Source organism: Mya arenaria, chromosome 3 (assembly GCF_026914265.1).
Source record: "Mya arenaria isolate MELC-2E11 chromosome 3, ASM2691426v1".
Lineage (NCBI taxonomy): Eukaryota > Metazoa > Mollusca > Bivalvia > Myida > Myidae > Mya > Mya arenaria.
The window spans coordinates 28704032-28731462 of record NC_069124.1 but is presented as its reverse complement, the minus strand read 5'-3'; the positions used below and the strand labels follow the sequence as shown (position 1 = coordinate 28731462).

At 34.2% G+C, this 27431-nt stretch overlaps 1 protein-coding gene across 1 annotated transcript in view; it reads left to right on the top strand.

Annotated features, from left to right (window-relative positions):
* LOC128225925 (receptor-type tyrosine-protein phosphatase epsilon-like) overlaps positions 1 to 26229 on the top strand; it is a 37388-nt gene extending 11159 nt beyond the window's left edge. Inside the window, exons 3-14 of the mRNA XM_052935819.1 lie at positions 5556 to 5768; positions 7868 to 8014; positions 21553 to 21689; positions 22451 to 22538; positions 23140 to 23213; positions 23348 to 23384; positions 23617 to 23714; positions 24158 to 24280; positions 24401 to 24546; positions 24685 to 24820; positions 25099 to 25248; positions 26086 to 26229. Coding sequence (XP_052791779.1) covers positions 5556 to 5768; positions 7868 to 8014; positions 21553 to 21689; positions 22451 to 22538; positions 23140 to 23213; positions 23348 to 23384; positions 23617 to 23714; positions 24158 to 24280; positions 24401 to 24546; positions 24685 to 24820; positions 25099 to 25248; positions 26086 to 26229 — 1493 coding nt within the window. The remainder of the gene's footprint in view (positions 1 to 5555; positions 5769 to 7867; positions 8015 to 21552; positions 21690 to 22450; positions 22539 to 23139; positions 23214 to 23347; positions 23385 to 23616; positions 23715 to 24157; positions 24281 to 24400; positions 24547 to 24684; positions 24821 to 25098; positions 25249 to 26085) is intronic.
* The last annotated feature ends 1202 nt before the right edge of the window (positions 26230 to 27431 follow it).

The following is a 27431-nucleotide window of genomic DNA, read 5'->3' as shown; positions in this document are numbered from 1 at the left end:
TCATTACAGGGATATCAATGCCATAATGATTCCTTATCCGGCAAATGATCAATGTATTTGACGTTTATCAGTCTTTGAAGTAAGTAAGGTGAATACAAACACCGGATTTTATGTAAAGAAGTATATCGGGATCTCAAAACTGTCAGGTCTTTAGAGGACATCTTCTTGCACGTACCAGACGTTTTTGAAATCAGCCAGGTTATATGTAGCTCCTATCGTTTGAGAATCTATTCATGGTATTAAATCAAAATAACACTTCATGAACAATCAAGGTCAAAGTATCGACGTCTCAAGTTGAAATAAATATGTTTCAAAGTCATTTTAACAAACTATTTTGTGCAGCAACGCAACGTGGTAAACGGTATCGGAGACAAAATTGTGCTTATACAAGTTATAGAAAAATGATTACAATTTTTCAAGTGCTTCGATTACCTAATCTCTCCAAGCAGTCATCTTCTACATGAATTTGCATCTTTAAACAAAAGAAAACACATCTGGGTTTTTTCTCCTTGACCTGAAAGCAGTTGAGCTTCATAAAAGATAAACAAAGCACGGGGCAAAGCCGTAAAGTGACATGATTGATAACCGTCTCTGACCTTGTGTTAGATTCCCTTTTACGTCAGAAATACAGCGATGAAACAGGCTTTACATTATATTGGTAAACAATTCAAGACATCCATGCAAACAATTGCATTTTGCGACATTGAAGTTTCTTAGGTATTTGATTTGGTATATTCATTCTTTGGATTTTGAAAAATTATACTTACACAGGTAAATCGTATACATGCAGCTACCTTCTAAGTGTATATTTTGTTATTGAAAGTCCATTTGACAATTGAACCAACCTTAGTTAACTCGTACATTGAAATACATATCAGTAAAATAAAATATTTCATAATGAATAAGAGTGTTCATGAAACTCGCTGCAAAAGCTGCCAGAAGGTCCGGCTCCAGTAATTTTGACGAATGAGGCCTATCATTATATCCGACCCGATGACCCCCCCCCCCCCCCAACACACACATCTCCATAGAGATCAAATAATTTTCGTTAAAATAATAATTAAATACTTTTTTAAGCACATAAATATTAGCTTCTGTGAAGATTTTATAAATTAAAGGCACGGCTGATATAGTTGGTTTGGAATAATACTCTTTTTTATCAAATGAGACGGTAAAACATTTTTATTTTTTGGCATAATGCTCCTAAAATATTAGAGATAATTATTAATAAAGAACAGGTCACGAGTATTTCTAGAACTTGTTATTTTTGCTTTTTAACATTGATGTTCCAATTTTACGCGGTCAAAACAGTATGTTTAAATTGAAATACCATATGGCTATTTCAGTAAAATATGATTATATGTGTTGGTGGCGTGATCAATTATGTATTATGTCTGAAGGCAAATATATTTCTTGTTACTCTGATACCAAATTATTGCCAAAATGTTGAGAAATAAATTAAATAAAGGATTGTCCTTGTCTCTCGGGTGATGTCGTTTTTATCAACAATTATGAAACGGGGGTAGGGTAATTCAAATTTAAATAAAAAAATTATTTGACGGTAAATTTCTTTTAAATTTTGTTTTTGAATACAGAAATTATCAAGCTGATCATAGTTTGAAATGATGCCCATTAGGGGTGTGCTACCTTAAGACACTACTAATTAACTTATCTTCACTCTATGTTGTAGTATTAGATCAACGAGATTGTTTAAGTTCAGGTGTATAAGAGCAAGTTCATTTTCGCTCTATTTAAATGTAACAGTATTAGATAAAGAGATGTAAAACAAATCCTCATTTTGCTAAATGGTTGAGAGTACCTCAACACTGATTTACGATATATACTGCTGTGTGGAGTATTTATTATGGCTATTTAACTGGTAAAAAAGACCCTTATCGTAATAAAAGTGAAATTGCAGATTCATAGATTAAGAGGGGGTAACACAAAACATTAGTTTGCTATAATACAACGTTCATTTGGTTTTTTAAAATCTAAAAGTGTACTAATACGAGGAATAACTGAGAATATCAAATAGCTGTCTTTAATATTATATCTGTAATTCATCGCTAACTTTATAATTTAATCAATTATTATTTGTTAAGTGATTAGAATGACAAATGTGAGAAATTCCAATGATAGCATTTACTGATCTGATACACCAACTTGTAGTGTTGTATTCTAAATTGCATTGTATCTTTTTGTTTCATTTGCAATTGGATTTCAGGTACGTTCAGCTATATGTGCAAAAGCATATCATATGTGTAATATATATTTGCAGTCAGAAAACAAAACAAAACATTTTTTGTTCCTTCATTAGATCATGCATCATCTTTACATAACAGTTTCTTAAACATAAAGTCAAACATTTCTAACACCAGGATACTGGCAACGTGATCTGTGTTGTTTGCATACCTAACCATTTTGATTGTGCTTTGAAATTAATCGGAAACTGGCAACACTGAAGTGTTTTTACTTTAAACAGGAAAGGCAATGTTGGTGTTCATGAAGATAAGTGCGACGTGTTATCGAAACTGTGCCGTTCACTACCTCAGTGCTTTCAATTAATAATGTAAAGCAATGTTAAATATCAAACTTTAAGTCATTGTAGAGCAACATGGTAAGGTATGTCGCCCATTAAAGGTGTTCTCTCAGATCAAAGGTGAACGCCACGTTCTAAGGTTATTGAAATAGAAGTATTTCATAGAAAATAAATAGTTATGGGAATATAGTTAAACTTATAATATAATGTAAATTTCAGACAGCTGCCTTACCCCAATAACGATGTATTAGCAGAAGATAAAATGGACCGAGAATTCAACAGTCTGGTGGTTTTGTTGATTTTGAACATCTTTACAGGAGTTACGGTATTAGGTAATTCGTTAACCTTTAAAACCGTTGTGAGGTTATTTAAATGGAAATTATTCAAGCCCGAGTTACATGGTCCAGTGAACTCTTGTTTCACTGACCGTTCCATCCCGGTAATCCTATCTTTATTGTTAAAGCTGTTTTGATTCGTATAGGGTCTGTTGTGTCATTTGTATTTGTGTGGGTGTTGTGTATTAGTTAGTGTTTCTAATTCATTGTCGTTTGTATCTCAGTATCAGGTTTATTTTTGAATTTTCGACTACTGGGCTAGTCCATGTATTTTGAACTATGTTATCAGTATTAGCATTATAATAATAGTATATACGTCTTGGGCCGTTTTGAGACAATCGTGCCAATTGTCACCCAACGTTCCAGCTCCGCCCTACATTAACATCTGAGTAAATAAAGATATAATTACTTTACTATAAAACTTATTTTCGACAAGCAGGAATGGTTCTTAAAGTGTCTTTTAGATGATCAGCTTTTGGTACCATATCAAATACGTGTTACCCATAAAAAAGTGTAAAAAGCTAAAGTGGTACTAATGACCTCTAATACACAAAGCATTATGAGAACTGCATTTCTATTCTCAATTACAAGAAACTAACACATAATGGTGTTTGCTTTCGTGATATTTTCATTTTCAAGGCGAATTCGATTCGGTTACGATATAAGTATTCTTGAGTAGCATTATTCAGGTTCCAGAGACTGCTCTGTTAATTAAAGAATATTTTAACTTGGGAAACTATTTGAAAAATGAATACAATTAAAGTAATTATTATTGCTAATTTGTTTTGGTTGAAAACATTCTTAAGTATCAATTTATAGTCTTTTTCCTAGAGCTGGTAGCCTTTTGTTGGAAAGGAAATATGAATGCGTAAATAATTGTATTTAATCATTCATAGAAAATTGAAGTGGTATAATATAGTAAAAGCACACAATATTGAGCAACATTGTGACAACGAGATCGACTTTTGTATGTTTTCAGAGTCGTTGTAATTATTAAGTACGACCCTGCATATTCCTGCTTCTAAGTAACTACCACGGGGCCGAATGGTGCAATACAGAATTTTATCGTACACAATAGCTATGTTAGAAGTTCCTGTGCTGTATCACACAACGACTTGGGGTTTATGAAAGGAAAATTATATTTAAATTTCTTAAAAAAATGTGCTATTTAACTAGTTTAAATAATACTTGTATTCCACCCCCTGGTACTTCTTTTTCTGGCTGACTTTCATACGTGCATAAGCAAAATTCCTTATAGAGAGTAAGAGTTGTTTGATCGGTATTTACGTGTTTAAAGTATTTCAAATTTTGTAATAAATTTCTCAACAATATGTTCTTAAAACCGTACAGAAGTTGTATGGTTTTCAAAACATGAAAACATTAAAATAAACACAAAAGTTGCGGAATGTGTTTAAACGTTGTTCAAAACTGAGACAGTCATGTGAAATAACTCTGTGTCTATTGATTACCTCATTCTATAAGTTAACGTAGCGTAAAATGTTGTTGAAATATTCGCTGTGGAGTACAGGAGCTACATAACCATTCGAGTAGTTTCCATTTAGAAAGTTAAGGAACGCGGTTTGTTATACATATAATGTTTAGACATTACACATTTAAAGTCTTATCGATGCATACACACCGAAAACTTACAACTTGTATAACTTTTAAATCGTTTTATTTAAACTACTTTCGCTCCCTTTACAGAATATGCGAACAACAAGGAATTCTAAAGATATTCCGTCCTAAATTAGTCCTAGGCGATTCCGTCGAAAAGTGTAATCAATTGTGACTTTGTTTAAAGATTGACTAACAAAAGTGTTTTTTTACAGAAAACAAACTTAACTTAAAATTGCAATGAGGTTTACCGAACGTATTAGTACTAATCCATGTCAATGTCAACTGATGTCCCGCAAAGCAAGTCTAGGCGAATCATACTGTTGTGTTTTTTTGGTTAAATTCCATCTCATTTCACTGCTCTTATGTTTTCAGATATAATTTCATGTATTGCTTAACAAATGAAGAGTAGTAAACATTATGCCGGGTTGACTGTGTTGAAATAAAATGTAACTCGTGATCATAAACAATTATTATTATGTTCACTCTTGGATGCGCCACTTTTGAAATACTGCTTTCTGTATTACGAAACTCAACAATATTCTATCTCTATATAATTGTTCCTGTATTACACACCTCACATGGAAGCACGGCTTTGATTTGTTTAGAAGTTTCATACGTTATAGACCCCGAAAACTGATAAGAACTTCAGTTTGTTTTTATATTGGCTCAGCTGTGCCATATATTGAAACTTGGACCACCTAGAGAGCGCAATTGCGCATACGAGTAGGACCGATACGGGTGACAATAATATCCTTCAAATGCATCAAGACATTTACACATGACATTCTTTTGACGATAATCTTTTAAATTGTGATTTAAACGGAGTAAGATGAGTTTCTCATTGGCTTGGTTTGGTTGGCACGCGATTCTTAAAACCATACAACCATTTTAACGTTTAGGTCATTATAAACAAGCAGTTACTGATAATGTAAAAGAGAAGTGTGTTAGATCTGTTTTCATCATTCTTTTTCCACCCATACGACCTTTAAAATGATACGTCTGGTGTATTTATATATTAGTTTGCGAAACTGTTTTTTTTTATTATATTTTATTTTTATTTTTAGCCACTGGGTATAAAGTGAATGGAACTGCACAGCAGTCCTCAACATACAAGTCGTGTTCAGCAGAGAAAGCCTTCGACGGTGAAAAAATCTTCCAAGAACCTGAATCTTCATGCACATGCAGTGTTACAGGTGTTGACGAAATACCTCGGTGGTGGGAAATGAATTTTGGATCCAAGCATTTGATTGGTTCTATAAAAGTCAGCGGTCGTGATAGTACGTATGAGTTATTCATTTAATGTGTAAGCAAGTAAATAGCATCACCATTTACCAATTATGCAAAGCACCAAAGTTAAGGCAATTTCTTAGATTTTTTCTGATTTTCAATATGATCGGGTTTCGTTGAAAATGTTATTCTTATGTATCAGTCCTGGAACAAGATGTGATAAACATAGTATTTGATTTGTAAAACACTATTGACTACTTAAATTTGAAAAGCAATATGCACGTGCATCATCATCATCATCATCATCATCATCATCCGATATGTAATATTTTTGTTTTCTATTTTTCTCGAAAGACAATTTACAGAGCACAAACCTTGTTGCTTTTATAAGTAACAATACAATGAAAATTGATAATGGTACAGAAGTTAACTCACCGAACGGGAGTTCTGGCTTACACGTACTATTTGACCTTCCCCGTGTTACGCAGTACATTAATATAAAGAAAAATGTTAACGATGACGTAATGACCATTTGTGAAGTTGAAGTATTCGAATCAAGTAAGTTTTTTTGTTTAACATTTTGAATAAAGGTTTTTATCATATACATAAACATCAATCATACCTGAATATCAGTACGGTATAGATACATTTGAATATTGTAAAATATATGCTATAGATTGGTTTGCGATTTGAAAATTGCTAGTATTATATATTAAGACACACATTTAATTTATGATAGACTGTGAGATGGGATATTTTGGTGACAAGTGTTTACGACGGTGCCATTGTAAGGGCCCATGTGATGTACTTACTGGCAATTGCAACGAGTGTGAGCCGGGATGGTATTCATCTACATGTGAATCTGGTCAGTTTGGCACCGATGATATACCTAATTCATACATTTAAATATGTTCTCTAAAAATATAATTTCAATCAATTTAACTTTATATAGAAGATTTCAAATGAGTGTTTATTTGGATCGACTTTAATAAATGAGTTCATTTCAAAACTATAATAAGTTGACAGCGCGTATGAACATGTTTTTCTGTGATGCGGTTACCTAACATGCATAATTATCACTCGAGTTATATATGAACAATATTGCATTGAGTTATATCACTTCTTCGCCGAAAGGTATGTTATAAATGTATATAGCGTGAATATGATTGAAATATACAAATAAATACTATACATGTATACATCACTGATGAATAATAAAAAAAATCTTACAAAAATGTGTATTTTTGAAGTCTGTGCTAAAACAATAGGCGGTTAGTAACTGTTGTTTAAATTCCTATATTTACACCTCACCCTCCATTCCTTAAATAAACCGCCTTTCGGAAATTGCGATTATCACCGATGCACGCAACATCCTTCGTTATGTTCGGATCGAAACTCATCGCATAACAATATACATGAAAACTAAAAAGTATTTATCTTGATAATGTTGGTATTGTGTCAGCAGGCCCCGAAAAGCTTAAATAAACATTTTAGAAAGTGTTAGTTTATGATATCTTCAATGTATTATTTTCAATTTCATGTTTAAACGTAAATTCAAGTGGTTGATCTCTTCCCGCGTTATTGTGACGTCATTTGATAAATTGTTTCCGGTAACAGTCGGGTCGTTCTAGTTGCAGGATGGGTGAGGAAGAATTACTGTAATGTTTTCTTCAATGAAATAAAGTATTTTTAAACAATTCTTGAATAAAATAATGAGCTATTGGTGTAAATTAAGCAATTAATTGCGGGATTGTTTTGAACATATTAGATTAAAGTACCATTAAACATGTAGCTGATAAATGCGTTATTTATTCAAGGAATGAATTGCACGATTAGTGTAATTATCAGGGATATGAACGAAGTTTGGCTGGTTAAATTACGCTTGGGGTCATTTTGTCCGGTGATTTGAATTTAAAATGACTTAATATGACGGATGCGTGGAAAAACATCATCTTCTATGAGGAATATTCAATTATTTCTACGTACAAATTGAACAAAACTCCCAAAACTACAATGAAAAAACAGGGCCTAGTGTTTAAAATTAAAACATGTTGAGAGGCACACCTTACCTGTACGTCCTGAGTATATTATCTTAGGTTTTTATCGCACTATATTGTAAATGATACTATTCTCTCCTTTTTTATGACAGCTTGTTCACTTGGTTATTTTGGACAAAACTGCAGCAAAAAATGTTCACAGCATTGTAAAAACGACGATTGCAACCCACAGAATGGATCCTGCATCAAAGGATGTAAACCTGGATATGATTATACTATGAGCACAAACTGCTCGGTTGGTAAGTGTTTTACTAGTTTTACTTATGCTCAGAGTATTCCAGTTCTAAAAGGTCGAGTTTTCAAAGAAAATATTTGACTGCACATCCAATTTAATCAATATTGAAAATCATTATAACTAGTCAAACGAAATTTCCGGGAAAAGGGTAAAGTATTTTTGTTATCAAAACAGTCGTAAAAGAGCTCATTATACTATAATGGTTCTTAACATAAACACGTTTTCCGCAAGAGGAGGTATTGTATTTTATTTCTTCGATTAAAGAATAAATATATGCATACAACGTTAAAAACTGACAAAATGTATCTTTAATTAAAAAATTATAATAATATATGCGATGATTGCAAAACGGGATGTGGGCAATGTGAACAGCCACTATGTAACAAAACTGATGGCCAGTGCATTGGTGGCTGTAAAGAAGGATACATTGGAGATAAATGTGACATGGGTATTTGAGTATTGGTATCATTTGTCATACCAATTATTTCATATTCTACATATTTCAAAGAACTTTAAATTTTCTGCAATCTGATCAGTTGATCTTATTATATTTGAGACGAAAAAGTTAGTATGTTTATGTTGTCAGCAAAGCATGTCGTTGTCGACACCCTCGTCGTTGTCATGGTCTTGTTAACTAAGCGTATAGGCTCTCCAACAATTTTCTAACGTAAGAAACATGTTACTCCGAAGACTCTTCGGAAGTGTCTGACAACACCACGGACTTAAATTTAAGATCTCTCAACCTTGTATGCACCTTGTTTATGGCCAGTAGATATTCCCAACTACTTCCGATGTTGCCGACAAATGACGCGTTCAGTTTGCCAAACTATAGTTTTAGGTGTAAGAGGTAGCATAAACTTTAAAAGCGTGACAAAATTCAAGGAATTTCATGTGTTTAAGAGTGTCCCACCGGCAGTTATGGCGATAAGTGCTTCAGAAATTGCAGTCAACAATGTATTGCTGAAGAATGTCAACATATAAGCGGGATATGCAACCTTGGATGCAAGCCTGGATATGATTTCCTGATAGACCCTAAATGTGAAACTCGTAAGTATTAAGGAAGTTCTTCTGTAAATGTGATAATGGTTTCTTTAAGGAGATTACAGTTTGCTTTCATAATGCACGTTAACAGTATATTTTAGTGGCCTGATGAATGAATTCTTCATCTGAAATATAATTATTTATTACCACGAGAATTTTCCTTCATTCAAGGACGCTCGAGGGGTAGATTATCACAATGCCGTATGAATGTTTCATGCGTGTGATCTAATGCATTTCCTGTTTTTCATTTTTGTCTAAAGTAAACTCGTCATAACAAGTCGTACCAAGAAAGTCTTCGCTGGGTTCCTTCTTAACAATGCATTTACAAAATGCCTTATTACACCTTATGAAGCCAGAACTGTGATATTTTATGGATGTATTAGCTAAACGCCATGTTCGTATATCTATATATGGTTACTGCTGCGCCAATGCATGCACTCTTGTTCCCTGTTTATTAAGCATTTAAAGTCAGGGACTAAGGCACAAACTGTACCATGCATTGCAGCGAATTGTGACATGATAGCTAGCATTTGCTCTAAAAGGAGCAGATTAAAATAAACTGACTTAAATATTCGCAAATGAAATCATGTGTACCCACCTAATTATTAAAATAAAATACTATTATGTAAATTATTTGCCGATACTGTCAAATTTGATGACAGCTTGTTCACAAGACTTCTATGGACAAAACTGCAGCCAAGAATGTTCACAGGCTTGTAAAAACGACAGTTGCAGCCCGCAGAATGGCTCCTGTGTGCAAGGATGTAAACCTGGATATGATTATACAATGAGCACAAACTGCTCAATCGGTAATTGTTTTATCAGTATAACTTTGTTTGTTAAGGCCATTATTTCAAAGAAACCATTTACTTTAACAATTTTAAAGGAACATATTATTTTAAAAACATTACTATAATTCCCAATATAGAGACTTTAATTTGCTCGTACTAAAGAAGGATATATATATATATATTTGTTTATGTATATTATTTATTATATGCCTATCAATATCCTTTTCCATATCCAACAGAAAAAATACAGCACGCCGTATTAAAACAACTGTATCACCATACTGTCATTTTCTGATTCCGTATCATGCGAGAACCGAGTGTAGTCTCGGAATTACTTATCAGCTTTTATATGAAATATATAATACATAAAATTATCTAACTTTACACACGATCAAGAAGCATGTAAATATTCAGGAACATGGTTCTACAAAGTATTATGAGGATGAAACATGATTCTTCAAAGAAACATGAAGATAATCACGAAGCAGAGAACACTTCGAATCTATCTCGACGACTAGATGTTTGCCATTATGAAGTTCTTAAATTGTAGCAATATCATAACATGAGCAGTTCGCCAATGAAAGAAAAAGGCGAAAACGCGTCATCGATAGAAATAGTGATTGACTCACGAACATCCCTCATTTCTGCATAAAAAGTTTGTCAAAAAATCCCACGAACATTCACCTAGTTAAAAAATGGCCGCGTTACGTCTACAGAAAATGACGATTAGTGTATACTCGTAAAATAAGTACCGTTTTGTGTGTGTGTGTGTGTGTGCGTGCTGTGACATTTAATATATGTTTTCGAATTAGCTATTTGTTACTTTTGCTTATATATCAAATATTTTCTTATTTTTTTGCTCAATAAAGTGAATTCTGTAAATTCTGACTTCGTTTTGCTGTAGTAGCCTCCCTTGACTTCAATATACAAATGTACGTAACACATTCATACGCGCATGCCATTTACTATTTTGACATTTGACAGATGGCGGTAAATTTAAATCGAATTGAAACCGAAAAATGAAAAATGAATAATTAGATAGACAGGTATATAATAAATGTAATATTATGATAAAACGCTTTACTGGTGACCTGCATCAATTCTCGTTCGGTTAGTAAACATGTATCCGTCGAGACATGCGGTCTCGATGGATACCTGTTTACACACCCAACTCGACGTGGTCACCAGCATAATATCCTCTCTCTCTATATATATATATATGAATTGAAATGCAAATGATAGGTTTCTTTGTTATGTTAAATCAAACATGTATGTAGAATGCAAGGCTGGATCCTACGATGATTGTAAAACGTGGTGTGGGCAATGTAAAAAGCCACCATGTAATATAACAGATGGCCATTGCATAGGCGGCTGTGCAGAGGGATATACTGGAGATAGATGTGACATAGGTATTTGAAACTTGGTATCGCTTGTTGTACCAATTTTTTCAAACTCTACATATTTCAAAGCACTTTGTATTTACTGCAATCCGGTCAGAATATCTTATTAGATTGCAGAAACGAAGATGCGGCACCAGAGTCACGGACGAAGCGTGCGACAGCATAACGAACAAAGTTCTCCCTAATGTGTTTGACTTAAAGACTCCTCAACTTTGTATGAAAATTGTTTTTTATTAGTAGTTGTCCAATTTTGCCCTCGGTGCTGCCGCCATATGACATGTTCAATTTGCAAAACTATGGTCTAAGGTTCAGGAGTTGATAAAACTTCAAAACGTGACAAAAAGTCCAGAATGATTTATGTTTTTAAGAATGTCCCTCCGGCAGTTATGGCGACAAGTGCTCTGGAAATTGCAGTCGAAACTGTATTGCTGAAGAGTGTCACCATGACAGCGGGTTGTGCAACCTTGGATGCAAACCTGGTTATGATTTTCTGAAAGACCCTTACTGTGAAACTCGTAAGTTACAATATATTATTTTCTGTAAACGAGACAATGGTTTTATTGCGGAGAGCACATTGGCACGTTGGCAATAAATTATTGTCTTCAGAAATGAATAATTAAGTTAAAATATAAACCTATACCATGACAAATGGTACATGCGTATGAACTTATGCATGTCCACTGTTATTTTATTGTGTCAAGAAAAAAGTCAAAAAACATATTAAGGAATCTTGCGCTTGGCTCCTTCTATGCCTTGCATCAACAAAGTGTTGTCTTTTTATGCAGCCAGGCCTGTGCTATTATAGGGATGTATTCGCTGAACACCATGTTGATATGTCTATTTAGCTTGTTACTTTAGCACTAATAAAAACACGTTTGTTCTCTGCTGATAAAGCATATACATATAGGGACTATGGAACGAACACTACCTTGTCACGCGGCCAATATCATTCAAATCATATTTCATACAAGGTGTCTGGTATTTGACAGAGTAAAACGACTGACATAAATATACACAATCTCACTAACATGTACCCCCTAGTACATAATTTAATGTTTATCATAATACAATGATAGTCTGTCAATTATGAGCTGTTTTGTACAATTCTATGAAAACTTGTTCACAAGACTTCTATGGAGAAAACTGCAGCACAGAATGTTCACAGTATTGCAAAACTGTAAACTGCAACACCCTGAATGGTTCCTGTCTGTATAGATGTAAACTAGGATATGATCATACGATAAGCGCAAACTGCTCAATTGGTTATTGTTTTATTAGCTTAACTTCTAGTTCGTTAAGGCCTTTTTTGTCGAAGGAAACATTATTTCGAAGATTTAACTTAATCAACATTTAAAGGGTTAAAACTAGTAAAAAGGCATTTTCAAAGATTAAAAACGACATGTATATCATATTAACAGTATATTTGTATTGAATGATTTTCCAAAAATAAATATATTTTCCAACAAATGAGATATTCTATTTGTACGTACTACTGAAAAGGGAAAAGTTTAAAATCACCTTTGTGTATCCACTGCAAAATACAAAGCTGGTTTCTACGATGATTGTAAAACGCGGTGTGGGCAATGTAAACTGTCACCATGTAACAAAACTGATGTCCATTGCATAGGCGGCTGTGCAAAAGGATATACTGGAGATAAATGTGACATAAGTATTTGAAACTTGGTTTCGCTTATTGTCCCAATTAATTCAAATTCTACTTTTTCAAATAACTTTAAAGATCCTGCAACCAGATCAGTGTATCTTATTAGAATTGAGACCTTTAAGCTAGTATAAATATGTCGCCAGCACAACATGATGGATACACAGGAATTACTTCGTCCGGTGTCATTGTCATCGCCCTCGTCGTCGTCGTGTTTTTGTTCACTAAACGCAAAGACTCTGCAACAATATCCTAATATGTAAATGATCAGAAACAAAGATGCAGCACCACAGTCGCAGACGAAGTTTGCGACGACGCCACAAACAAAGTAATCCCTTTGTGTTTGACTTTTAGACTCCTCAACTTTGTAAGTACATTGTTTATCATCAGAAAATGACCCCATCGCATTTGACGCCGCCGACATATGACTAACTCAACCCGCAAAACTGTAGTTTAATATGTTAGAGGTAATATAATCTTTAAAAGCATGACACAAAAAACAGGTTGATTCATGTTTTTAAGAATGTCCAACCGGCAGTTATGGCGACAAATGCTCTAGCAATTGCAGTCAACAGTGTGTTGCTGAAGAATGTCAACATATAAGTGGGATGTGCACCCTTGGATGTAAGCCTGGCTATGATTTCCTGATAGACCATGGGTGTGAAACTCGTAAGTATTAAACTTTTGTTTGTAAATGAGGCCCCGATTTCACGAAAAATCTTAAGTCACTTATAACATTATCAAGCTGAGCTCACTTTTTGTTTTGGTAAAATTTGTGTAGTGTTACAATTTTGAGACTTTACTTAAAACTCATCTTTCAGATAATTAAGATTAACTAATTTTTATTTAGTTGGCTTTACGAAATAATCTACTTAAGCCTGTTACACTTTTTCGAGAAGGGGGGATGATGTTTTTTTTGTGTAGTGCGAGTTTGCATTTAAAATGCATGTTAACAATATATTATTGTCCTGAGGAATGAATTCCTCCATAAATATATACTATCAAGATGACATTTCATCATTCAATAAGGTCGGATAATTATAATTGCAATTACGTAAGCACGCTCAATTGAACATGCGTTTGACCTAATGCATTTCCAGTATACTTTTTTAATTCACGCGTCATAACAAGTCTAAACGAAATGTAATATAATGTTATTAATTAGGAGATTTCATATTGGCCTTGTTATTTGTCCTAGGTTAGCTTATTTGCCTGAGCCCGATAGGGTGAAGGCAAATACAGCTGACCGAGGACAAATAACAGGGCCAATATGAAATCACCTAATTAATAAGTATTTTATTTATTAACTATTAACTATTACCATTTTGGTTAAAAACATTCTTATAACTTACCTTTAGTTCACATTGAAGCCGTATTTATCCCTTATTCATTCATGGTGTCTGCTTTTCTAAACTTGACTTTGCTGATTTTGACATGCATTCTGATAGTGACATTGCACATACTTATGAATAAAGCACTGTGCATTATAAGGAAGCATGTCTTTTCGTCCTCATTTTGTAAATCGTTTGCCAATACGTCAAATGTTTTACCTTCGGCGTCCATTTTATCGGCGTTCAAAAGCATTATAGTCGTAAAATCCACCAATGGGTTTAATACAACTGTTATATCAAACCGTACAAAGTGGTTCAATCATCCAAATAGGTTTATACGAAGCACAAAATTTTCAAAACAGTCGGAAACGGAAAACAAAATGGTTACCTTTAAAATTAATTTCCATCGTATTTCTCATAGTAGGCGAGTTTCGACAGCCAATGAAAATGACTCATTTCTCAAATCCTATATAAGGCGAGTTTTGTAGCCAATCAAATTGGAGGAAACTCATATTAGGCGATTTTTGTTGATATTGGCCGAGTTTGGTCAATATTGAGCGAGTTCTGACATATGTTGTCTTCAATTGTCTGGTACCGTGATTGCCTCTGTATCTTGCCAAATATGTAATAGTTGATTAATCATAGTCTATATGTAGCCTTGATTGTGCTCTTGTAGGGATGTATTTGATATGTCGATATATTGGGTCACTGTGGCCAATGAATACACTTTTATTCTCATCGTATAGAGCATGTAAAGATGGGGACTATGGCACGAACTGTACCATGTCAAGCGGGAAATGTCTTCCTAGTGGTATTTGTGAAAAGGTGTCTGGTAGTGATGAAACGATTATCGTGTACAATCGATAAATCGTCGATGACAATGCTATGTCAGCGACAATCGATTGTGGTTGTCCACAATCGATGTCGCTATTGTTACTTCCGGTAACTACGTATTTTTGTTTTGTGGTAAAAAAAACGAGTAAATGTCACGAAAAAGCCATGACACCTAGATCACGAGGAAGCCACGATTCACCTACGATCACGAGGTAGCCATGATTCACCTTCAATAACGAGGAAGCCGTGCTTCTCAAGGGTTGCCACCGAAGTCTTGCACGGCTAGATCATCACAAAAAGTCTCAGATTCAGGCTCAGCGAGCGTGGTAACCTTTTGCATGGAAGGATTGTACACAGGAATCCCCCGAGTTTTACACAACTAGTGTATCTAATTAAGCTTGCTAGATATGAAGTGAAATAAAAATTCACAATTTTGGCTTCCAATTTCGATTCATAATGAAATTAGGACATTTCTTTACAAATATCATTTCCATTTTCCTGTAATGATGCATTTTCTGCATTAGGCTAAGCAAATTTATTGTTTAGTTTCTCGGCCACTATATTTCATTTTCATTTCCTTCATGTTTGCATCAATTATTTGCCCAAAACTGTATCAACTATTTGCCCAAAACAGTCAAAAATAAATAAAACGAACATCTTCATACGGTGTTTAAGTATTTCAAATGGTGCTTTATGCGGGGCACCGTTACGCGACCTAAATGCAGTGATGTGTCTGCCGCATACTGTATGCGGCGGCGTGGTGCCTCCATGTCGCACTGTTTACGGCAGTGTTTTAGAACTCTTCATATTTCAAGAGTTAATCTATCATTTTCTGCCGGTATACAACTAACAGTAATCTTTTCATGGCCATATTTTCGCACCTTTTATTGTGATGTTATGTTTTATTGTTATTATAATAATACACTTATTTATAGAATATTTAATAATAATATAAATCGACTGAATAAGCAATAAACGGAAGGCATCAAATAATACTAAATAGCTAAAATAAGGCAATTAACTCATTTTTGAAGAATTGTCATTCCAGTATAAAGCTCTTAAAATCTAATATTATAACATGTTGTTTTTTCGTACCACTGCATGAATTGATACAAATAACGTTTCCACGGCAATGTAATATAAATCTGCCATATAAGCCTTCAAGTTTTGTGTTATGATAAAATCCCAGGGTTTCAAATCTTGGATGAATTTGTACGGGAACTAGCGGTGCTGGTTCTCGAGTCTGGCTCTCAGAGCCACCGCTCGTACTTGTGATCGTGCATGGTACGAGATCTGTCTCCTCTCCTCTGTCTTTCTTTCTGGCTCTTTGAGCCTCCATCGTACATGTGTATGTGGTCGCACATGTTTCGAGATCTATTAAATCTTGATTACTTTCTTATCATTGCCTCCCTTTCAAAGGCGTTATCTTCCCATTACACTCCCTCCTCTCTTTTCTTCTTAAATCTCAAAGACTTTCTAATGTGCTTTCAACCTCTCAACTTCCGTATCTTATCTCCTTCTTCACTCTTCTTCCCCCTGTCACTTAACACTTTCGCCTGTATCTCTCCCATACCTCCAACAATATCTTTACCACATTCTCTTCTCTTTCTCCTCTCTCTCAATTCCCTTCCAACTCATATATCTCTCTCCTATCTTTCTTCCCTCCTCTCTATCCTCTTTCTTCCACTCTTTACCCCATTCTTTCTCTCCTCCCGTTTTATCCTCTCTTTCTCCCCCTCCTCTTTCCCATTCCCCTTTCTCTTCTCTCTTTGTTCCACTCCTCTTTACCTCCCCTTTCTCTCCTCTCTGTCTTTCCCCTTCTTTCTCCCCTCCCCCTTTGCTCTTCTTTTTCCCCTCTTTCTCTCCTCTCTTTCTTCCCTTTCCTTTTCCCCCTCTTCCTCTCTCCAATCTTTCTCTCCTTTCTGTCTTCCCCTTCCCCCCCTCTTTCTTCCCTCCCTTTCTCTCCTCTCTTTCTTCCCCTTCCCTTCTCCCCTCTTTCTCTCTCCAATCTTTCTACCCCTTCTCTCCTCTTTTACTTCCCTCTTTACCATATCTTCTTTCCTTCTCTTTCTTCCCTCTCTTTCTTTTCCTATATAATACAAACTTAATTTATCTTTAATAATATAAGTTCAATAAAATATAGGGAGAGGCGCGGAAAAGCATTTTATTTCACAGATGAAAGGTAAAAGTCACTTCGAATATGGACAGAATCAAGCAAGTCAGGTGAAGAGTTTAGACAGTCAACAATTTAACGTGTTAAATTTAGTTCATCACAAGTTAAGTAAACAATTATTTCAATTAAAGATTAACAGTGTCTCCCTTGTTATATATAACCGCCAACATGTAATGACAATTCTTCTTTTAGCAGGGAGTTTTGAGGTCCTTATCAAAATGACTTTTCTTATACATGTTATAGTACACTTACAACGATGAGGATAAAACAATTGTTATTTTAGTGTGCCATAGATATACAAGATTTGGGATGAACATGGGTTCTAGAAATGTACAGAATGAACTAGTAAGAATTTTCTTAAATGTGCAGATTTATCTCCAAAACTTGCGATCAGCACTCGGAAAACGATGATATTACCCTTCGCTGACCAAAACAAATTATCGGATGAGCTTAATACTAAGAGAACAGTATAAACTCGTAGTTTTGAAGAATAAAGTGTATTGAGTGAGACAGTTGCCCAGTAAGAACGTGAATCGTTTTCACGAGATATTTTAATAAAGACATGATTTTCATCTAAAACAAGCGCCATCGTAAACAAGTAATTGCTCTTCGTTCGGTGCACAAGGTCGTTTCCAAATATAATCGTTCTAACATATTAAAAACAATGTTTATATTCATCAAATCGAGGATGTTTTTTACCCCAAACAATGAACCAGGGAAGCCTGGACGCACCTGACATTACTGCCCTTGATTAACTAATTTACTTTTTTGTGAAAGTTTATGAAATTATGATATTCTTATGAAATGTTTAATATAACAGGTTTTTGAATGTAAAGCTGGTTCACATGTATTTAATATGCTTTCCATGGATAAAATGCTAATAACTTACTTGATGTAAGTGTGTGCATCATTTTGCAATTGATGTGTAATTATTAAGAATGTGTTGTGTTGTAATGTTTTTTTGATAAGTTATTAAAGACAGTAAAAGGTTATGGAAATTTACTTACTGTTGCAAAAAGCATGACTATAGCAGCACACGTACTGATTCCAGGTTTAACCATTTGAATAATCATGATGATACTATGTTTAAAGAATGTATTTGTTTGTTACTGAGATTATGAACTTTCGATTATTGTCCGATAGTAAATCGAAATGCTTGGTCCGATTCGATTCGATTATCGATAGCAAATATGGCCCGATTTTCAAACACTAGTATCTGGCATTTGTCCGAACGGCTGTCATGTGGGGTTCAATGGAACGACTTGTGCAGATAGTGAGTAGTAGCATATAATCAAAATTGATATAACAGCGCGGAGTAGTGCGTATCAATTGACAACAACCTCGCCGTAGTCAAATACCTGTGTTAACATCCAAGTATTACGTGGAAAAAAAACACGTTTATTACTGTCCAGCTAGAACAATTAAATGCCACTGAATCTAATGTTTTACTGATATATATTTGTTATTACTCACTCATACAGAATGAGATTTCTTAAACGTCTTTTATTTATTTTTTATTTATGTATACATACTATAAATACAAAATTCTTCATTTATTGAACGAAATAGGATTTTCAGCTCAAGGTATTCGCGACTTTGAATGTAAAGTTCAAGGTTTCTAGACCTAAGCGTGCTTCAATTATTGATAATAAACTGTGTATTTTCAGTTAACGATTACAACGACCCTAATCTTCGACCCATTAACCTCGTTACCGATACGGTTCATCTGCTGGTCATGACCACCCTGCCTACAAAATTTGAGGTCACATATAGCCATAGCGTTCTTTAGATTCAAATCGGAAACCGACCTTCATCTTAAGGTGACCACCAACTTGAGCTTTGAGCCACTGACCTCAAGGGATATCGTATTCCTCTGCGGGTCATGACCAAACAAACTACAAGTACCACGTTTGAGTTCCCAGAGCCAAAGCTTTCTTAAGATATTGAATGTAAACCGATGTTCAACTGAAGGTCACCACGACCTTGACCTTTGACCCACTGACCTCAAAATCAATAGAATTCATATAATGGTCCTGACCTTCTTACCTAGATTGTTTATGAATCTTGAACTTAAGCGTTCTTAATATTTTGATCGTAAACCGATTTTTCAAATAAAGGTTATCCTAAGGTTACTTTGACATTGCCTTTTGACCACCCGATCTCAGAATTGAAAGATATTATCTGCTGGTCATGACCTACCTACATACAAGGTTTAAGAATCCTGGGCCAAATATTTCTTCAGATATCTATCGGAAACCTTTGGGACGGACAAATGATCAAATAACTATATGCCACGATTTTGGGAATACCTTTGTCAGGGGTGTTGTAACACTAGCGATTATAAATTTAAGGTTATATGTTTTAAGTTATGACAAGTCTGACACAAGACTCAATAAAAAAAAATCAAAGTAACTATAAAAAAATAAATGGTATTTATTATAATACATGACCATTTATGATTGTAAACTATACAAATAACAAGAATAAAACGGTCTGAATAAACAACTGTAGTGTATCGTGATAAACGTAAAAATAACAACAAGGCCCATATTACAAAAACATCTTAAATAAATATTCAAATAATTATAAATATTAAAATGATATATTTCCAAGATGACGTTAGAACTTCAATATGTTTTTAATTCTCATGAGAGATAGAGATACTGTTTTCAGACTTACAAAATATCGCTGTTCATGCTTCAACGGATCTTAGGCTCTCAAATCTCACCACCTCGACTTGGTGTGACCCTATCTTGCATGTCAAATATAGAAGAGATAAACGCTGATCCACAAGATGGTATATTTGTAATCGATGTAAAGTCTTTCGTTCTAGAACTGCATTGAATCAAAATCATAGACATAGACCAACATCTTTGGTTAGAACTACGTACAACGTAAATGCGTTTTCTTTTTGGCACAATTAATAAACTTCCAAACTCAAAGCTAATGTATTTGTCTGAATAAACACCCTGTTAAGAAACTTAAACCGGTATAGAGACATAATATTACAAATATTTCAACTGGCGTCTGGTCTACAATAGGTATGTCAACACATCGATTTGTCGCAGATGATAATGGACTGTACCGAATTATATAAATCACTTATCGACATTCATGTATTCAAAGTCTCATCTCCGGTAATCCTTTCGGAAAGTGGTGCTGTGATTCGTGTAAAGATTAGCTAGAACGTAAACTGCATTCTATGTTTCAATAAGATAACATTTCTTCTTACAAAAGGTTAATATAACATTTACCACAAGGCGACTTTTCAAAACTCAGAGGACTTCTTGGATATATGTTTCTATTCGGATATAAGTATTTGTTCTTTGAAAAATGCCAAACAGCTGATGTCCCTTCGCAAAATGTGTACACGATCCATAATTACGTACCTCATTTTCTTAAATTCATGTTTAATTTGGTTTATTAAGCACATCTTGAAACATTTCTCGATCAGAAGAAAACGGGTCAACAGATTACCTTGTTTTGGACAAAAAGTCTTAAATATAATGTTGTATTTTGATTGGATAAAGTTTGTGGAAATGCTAATACTATACCCTCTTTTAATATGATGTAATATAGGACTCTCGGTGCCTATAGATGGCTTTTATAAAAAAAAGTAATTCTTACTATTGAGTGAATATGTTATTATAATTTGGTATCCTCGATAACTGTTATGTTCAATGACACTTCAGTTCGGTGTATTTTGGTAACAATAAATGTTTCAGCCCTCACTGACGGTCAAAGAGATCAAAAAGCTTCTAACGCCGGTGCAATTGCTGGAGGGGTAATCGGAGCTCTTTGTGGTGTCGCTGCAATAGTTGGTGTGACATTTTTCATTTACAGAAGAATACCTCGGTAAGCCATGGTCAATCTGATTATGTTCTGTAATTACTGAGTTTTACTTATGATTCAATTTAACTTTTTAAATAACGACGACTGATATTCCACGAGTATTTTTTTATTGTTTCAGAAAGCCGCAAATAAGTACAACTTACGAAAAGTTGAAGTTTGATACACAAATGCAAACCATTTCACAATCTTCAAAGCGCAGTCCTGCAAAACCATCAGAAAGTTAGTGAATATTAATATTGAATTTAAACGAGATTGGCAAGTCTACAGGATCGTTCTAAAAGAGACAATAAAAACACACAAATATATTATGTTTAACATTTTCATTATCACAGTCACTTTCAAAATTAAAATTATGTTTTAGGATCTCACTTTCAGAAGCAAATCTAAATATGCCAGGATCAAACACATTTACCACATACTGTTCCATGTTAGAGTATAAAACAAAACAAACATATTTCAGCTGAACGCACCAAGGACACGGATGTAAATTACTATGTGTTTGAAAATAACATACCTGGCATACAGATTCACAATCTTTGGGATTACATCAGGGAGAATAAGAAAAAAAGAGGCCAACACTTCAATGACGAGTTTATAGTAAGCTATAAAATCGCGTTTTAATTGTGCTGTATGTAGTCATGTCGTTTGTTTAATTCAGTTGTAATTTGTATTATCATTAGGATAAATCATATCATGCGCACAAGTGTGTAAGATTGTTCTTTATTATTGGTTTTCCCCATCGTTATTAAAAATGCTATTATCAATTTGGCTGTCTGTATAATACTATAATGGTAAAGGTTGACTTACAGTCCTTATAAGTTATATGTATTGTGGCAATTTAGAAAGTACTACATATCTATAAAAAAGCTTTTACTAAAATATAAAAAGATAAACTTTGGGGTATGTGAATTGTGAGAAATATACATAAAAGGTTTAACATTAAATATAGGATGCTTAGTATAATTGCCGTAAAGCTTAGTGTGTATGTGAAAGAGAACGCGCGCGGATGTGTGTGTGTGTGTGTGTGTGTGTGTGTGTGTGCGTGTGCGTGTGCGTGTGCGTGAGCGTGAGCGTGTGTGTGAGAGTGAGCGTGTGTGTGTGTGTGAGTGCGAGTGCGTGTGCGTGTGCGTGTGTGTGTGCGCGTATGTGTGTGTGCGTTTGTGTGTGTGTGCGTGTGCGTGTTGAAGTAGTGATAATACATTCTTGTTTTGTCTATGATTATTGTTTCAAGTGTTAACATCTTGTCATGTGGCATCGTTTGCTGGACATATTAAAACAAATCAGAAAGCACTATCCTAGATAAATAATAATTGTCGATGATATTCATAAATAACAAATCCTCCATTTCCGGCCCACAGAAGCTTCCAACAGGGCTTGTTCATAAACACGAAGTGGCTGGAAGGGAAGAATACAAGGGAAAGAATAGATACAGGGAGATGTATGCATGTAAGTCTCGATAGGCGAGTAATACTTAAAACTATATATTACCTTTAAAATAAAAGAGACTAGTGTTGAACAAAACTTGAGTATACCAAAATATGTCATTTGTGCATGCATTAAATGGAAGCGTGAAAAACTATTAATGCAAGGTAAAGAAAAGATACAGGTGTACTTTTGCAGATATCGATATGCAAGTAAAATTAAAGTAAAATAGAAGAGGAAGATGTGATGCCTTAAAAAAGCAAATGGGAAATGTTTAACTGATAAGAAAGCCTGATTGAAAATGTATATTTTCTAAACATTTCAATTGAACATAGCAACATTATACTTAAATACTTATACACTCTTAGTTGAAGTATGATAATGATACATTCGTAACTATGTGGCTTAATATATAATTTCTCATAATTCTCGTTACCCCGGATTTCATTCTTCTAAATTTATACACCAAATAGGTTGTGGAAAGTTTGATCGTCTTAAAGAAAACTAGTTTCTTTTTAAATTACCTCGGTGAGAAAGATATGGACTTTGTTCTAGACGGAAACAAATATTTTGCAACTAATTAAACTATTGTCCTGTCACTCATACGTTATCTTTTTATGTTTAGATGACCACTCTCGTGTGCCGTTACAGAAGGAAAGGGATGGCGACTGCGATTACATTAATGCGAGCTACATTGACGTAAACTTATTCAATTATCTTAAAATAATTCAACAAATCAGATGCTCCTTGCTATAAACATGTAACAAATTTAGAAGCTAACAGTATATTTCATTACACTTACTGATACAATTGTTTTTATTTTGTCTTGACAGGGTTACTGCAAAGCTCGGAAGTTTATCGCTTCTCAAGGTAATACACGAATACTATTTTATATGATGTTTCATCAATTGACAACCACATTAGGCTACATGTCAGTTATCATTCAAGTTCTGGTCAGATAAAAAATAATATTTATTTCAAAACTTATGATATTTGTTTTCATATAATATTGTTGTCTCATGTACAGTGGATGTTTGGAATAAATGACTACTAAAAAAGGAATATGTTAATGTTTCGTCTATTCTCTTATTATTTTGTAAAGGTCCAACGAATAATATGATCGACGATTTCTGGCGAATGGTCTGGCAAGAGAATGTAGAAAAGATTGTAATGCTTACGAACCTTATTGAAATGGCGACGGTAAAATCAACTTCAATAACGCTCTGATAAGTTGTTTGTCAATGATTGTGTAACTTATTGTATAGTGTATTTTTTCAATTATACTAAAACAATACCACACCATAAGCATTTGCTAAAAACGTACTGGGTAGTATGTTTTATAAAAATATCAATAAGAAAGTTTAAACCGCGCCAATTAAAACTGGTATTATAAATTATATTGAAAGTTTCCATTTTTATTATTATGTCTCTATATTTTACATAAATATTGAAAGCATCTTTGCCATTCTAAACATGTCAAATCATGTAAGATGTTGTTTTTTTTCGCAATCACAATTATCATTTTACGTGGATAATTTCAGTTAATATCATATTTCCTATTACATAATGTTCTGATTACTTTTATGTTAACGTTTGCAATGCGACAAATTAGTCCATTGTACAGGTTGCTTACTCTTTTACAGGTAAAGTGTCTTCAATATTGGCCAGAAATGGACCAAACCTGCTCCTTCGGCGGAATCGACATATCCATAACTGTTGTGAAAAAGTTCCGAGATTATGAAATAAGAACATTGATTGCCAAAAAGGTTTGTTCCTATATTTAAAGGAGTACTAATTAAAATTCTTTGTTATTGTATCAAGTGCTTTTCTCACACGTTTTTATGTTCATGGTTTCAGTGACCTTTACTACGTTACTTCTTTTCCAGGCCAAATGCAAACCCAGGGAAATTCAACAGTATCATTTTAAAGCTTGGCCGGATAAAGATGTACCTGACAATGGATGGTGTCTGGTTGAATTTTTAAATGTTGTTGAAACACAGTCTACAAATTCCCCGATCATAGTACACTGCAGGTAAAAAAAATAACACGTCATTTTGTTTGAAGAATTAAACTATAATTAGACCTAAGCATGTGTTCTACAGCACAATAGTTAGACATTGACCTTTCAAAATGAACTGTCTGTCTAAACAATTGAATTTTATATTTAAAGTGCCGGTGTGGGGCGGACGGGAACGTTCGTTGCTCTTGACAACCTTGTAGAACAAGCAAAGACTGAAAAATGTGTTAAACCTTTGGAGATGGTTAAAGCCCTGAGGCGGCAACGAGTCAACATGGTTCAGACAAAGGTCGGCATTTAACCATATTAGATAATGGTTTAACACTTACAGGCGTGTCTCTGTAGATTGTTTCGTATTAAAAAAAATGTACATGTTTATGTTACTATTTGCGTAGAAGGCGAGTTGTTTTGCCATCTGATGTGGTATTTAAATTTACATCGAAGAGACTTGGGAGAGTCCTGAAAGCTTGAGTTTCCTGAAATGTCAAAATCCCCAAGTTCTGGTTTGAGCCATATGTCCTGGAATGTAAGACCATGTTATGTAAATGTATTATAATTCTTCCACAGGATCAGTATATATACTTGCATGAAGCACTTGCCGAAGCTCTGCTGATGGGCACTGATCACATCTGGCATAGACAGTTTGAAAATGTCCATCCCTTCATGATAGCAAGAGAAACTGGAGAAGAACAGTCAAGGCTGGTAAAGCAGTTTCAGGTGGGATGATTTTACCACTAAGTTAATAATGAATGGTAGCAACTGTTTGGGGTTCTTTAAAAAAACAATTTAAAAAGTAAGGAACTTGTTAAAGGCTATTGATTTTATTGTAAGGTTCCTTGTGTTTTATAAGTTCAGTTCGTGTGTGTTAGCTCAACTATATAAACCTAGATCCGTTTCATTGCTACTTACAAGTACCGGTTTTTATTGTTGTTATACAAACGTATTACAGTTGATTGAAACAAGTCTTACAAATGAAGCCGAGCAGGTGCAGAATGAACCAGTTTATGGAAACATGGAAATAATTACTTCAGAAAGTATGAGTTTTATGCGTTAAATGTGTGTTTAATATGTTCTATGTCCATCGTGATATCTCTTTAAAAATATATAACCAAACATAAAAAGATACATCTGTGAAACGCAGTAATATTATCAAAATCCGTTATTTGTAGTCGACGCATACAGCCCGAAATTGAAGAAATGTGGTTCGAATTTTACACAACAGCTCGGCGCAATCATTTTGCCAGTAAGTATTTATCGAACTAATGTACTATATTACTCATATATATTAATGCGATCGATATGTGCGGTACACAGTCAACGTTGCCTCATTTAATAAGCTAGCTTTAGCATAACATGTATTTTCCAATGCAAATGTCATGAAGAATAAATAAATACATTTTCTCATTTCAATGTTATTTATAACAACACGCCTTTCGCCAAAACACGAAATCCATTATTAGCGTTCAAACATATACAACTTCCCTTTCCACTAGTTTATTCGTTCAGGTGTTACCAGTATAAGATGCATTGCTATTTTGAATGTGAATATTTTAGAGCTTTTCCGGAAATAACACGTTTTTGATATGTAAATCACCATGTGAAGAGCAGCTGGAAGAGTTTTGGTCTCTTGTTGAGGAGCAGCACGTGATAACCATCATTATGCTAACCTCTACTTCCAGCCCAGCATACCAGGTTTAGTTAAACACTTCAAATTAATTTCACAATGTACAAAACAACATAATTATAGATATCGAATCATTGGCGTATCGGGCCGCAAAACGGTGCTCTCTTGTTACGACACTTTCATAAATGTTTAAAGTTTGTTGTATCAGTATGAAATAGTTAATGGTAATGTCAGATAATGGAAATATAATGGATAAATAAGTGAATATGGTACGGTAGTTTTTTTTCATATTGTGAAATTTAACGTAACATCAGATTTTGTTTTAATATTTTTTTTTATGAAAGGCGTTGATTTGTGAGCACTAATACAAGGATCAAATTCCAGTGAGCGGCTGTTTTATTGTCTGGTAAATGGCGGTAACTCCCGCATGCATCAATTAATAAAATTTGATGTGATGTCTGTCTTTCTTATTCTGTGTGTCTCGTTTTTCGTGACTGTTAGCCCTTAATATTGTCTTTTCTCTAAACAGGGTTCTTGTTAATAGTTTGGCTATAATGGGGTTGTCCCTGTAGTTCCCATTGTATTATTATGACGTTTTAAGCGCACAGCTTACATAACTCTTGCCTTTAAAGTAAAAATTGTAACTGAACAGTCACCTATTGTTCCGATCTTTAACAATAATAACACGCAAGCGTAAAGTCATATTGTTTTATATATATTATAGACTTGTGAGTACATGGGCGGAAATCAAGATGGAAAAGTTGGAAGATATTCTATTAACTTAATACAAGAACGGAAGAACAAAACATTTAATGAAAGGAGCTTTTCATTTCGGGACGAGAACAATGAGGTGATACTGGAATGTAAACTTGTATGTTATGTTTAAACTTTTTGCTACTGAGCATGTTTCTGTAGCTTTTTGCATATATATTGTAGTGAAAAACTTCAACATTAATGTATATTATTATTTCGAACACTTTGACACTATTCTTATAGTATACATATGTATTTAATGGAATTTTATAATGGAAAAGATAAATGTACAAAGTGAATGTACATATCCATTTAAGGACGAAGAATATCTGACAACAATAAAACAGTTTCAAATCCGCGGTTGGACTGAAAACGAACCACACCCGCCAATACAAAACATGTTGGACTGCCTCGATGCTGTCAGAAAGTGGCAGCCGCACCTAGCCGAAAACAGACCTGTTTTGATTCACTGCGAGTAGGTACCTTATTCAAGTAGTCGAATATGGTTTTCGATTGAGTACAA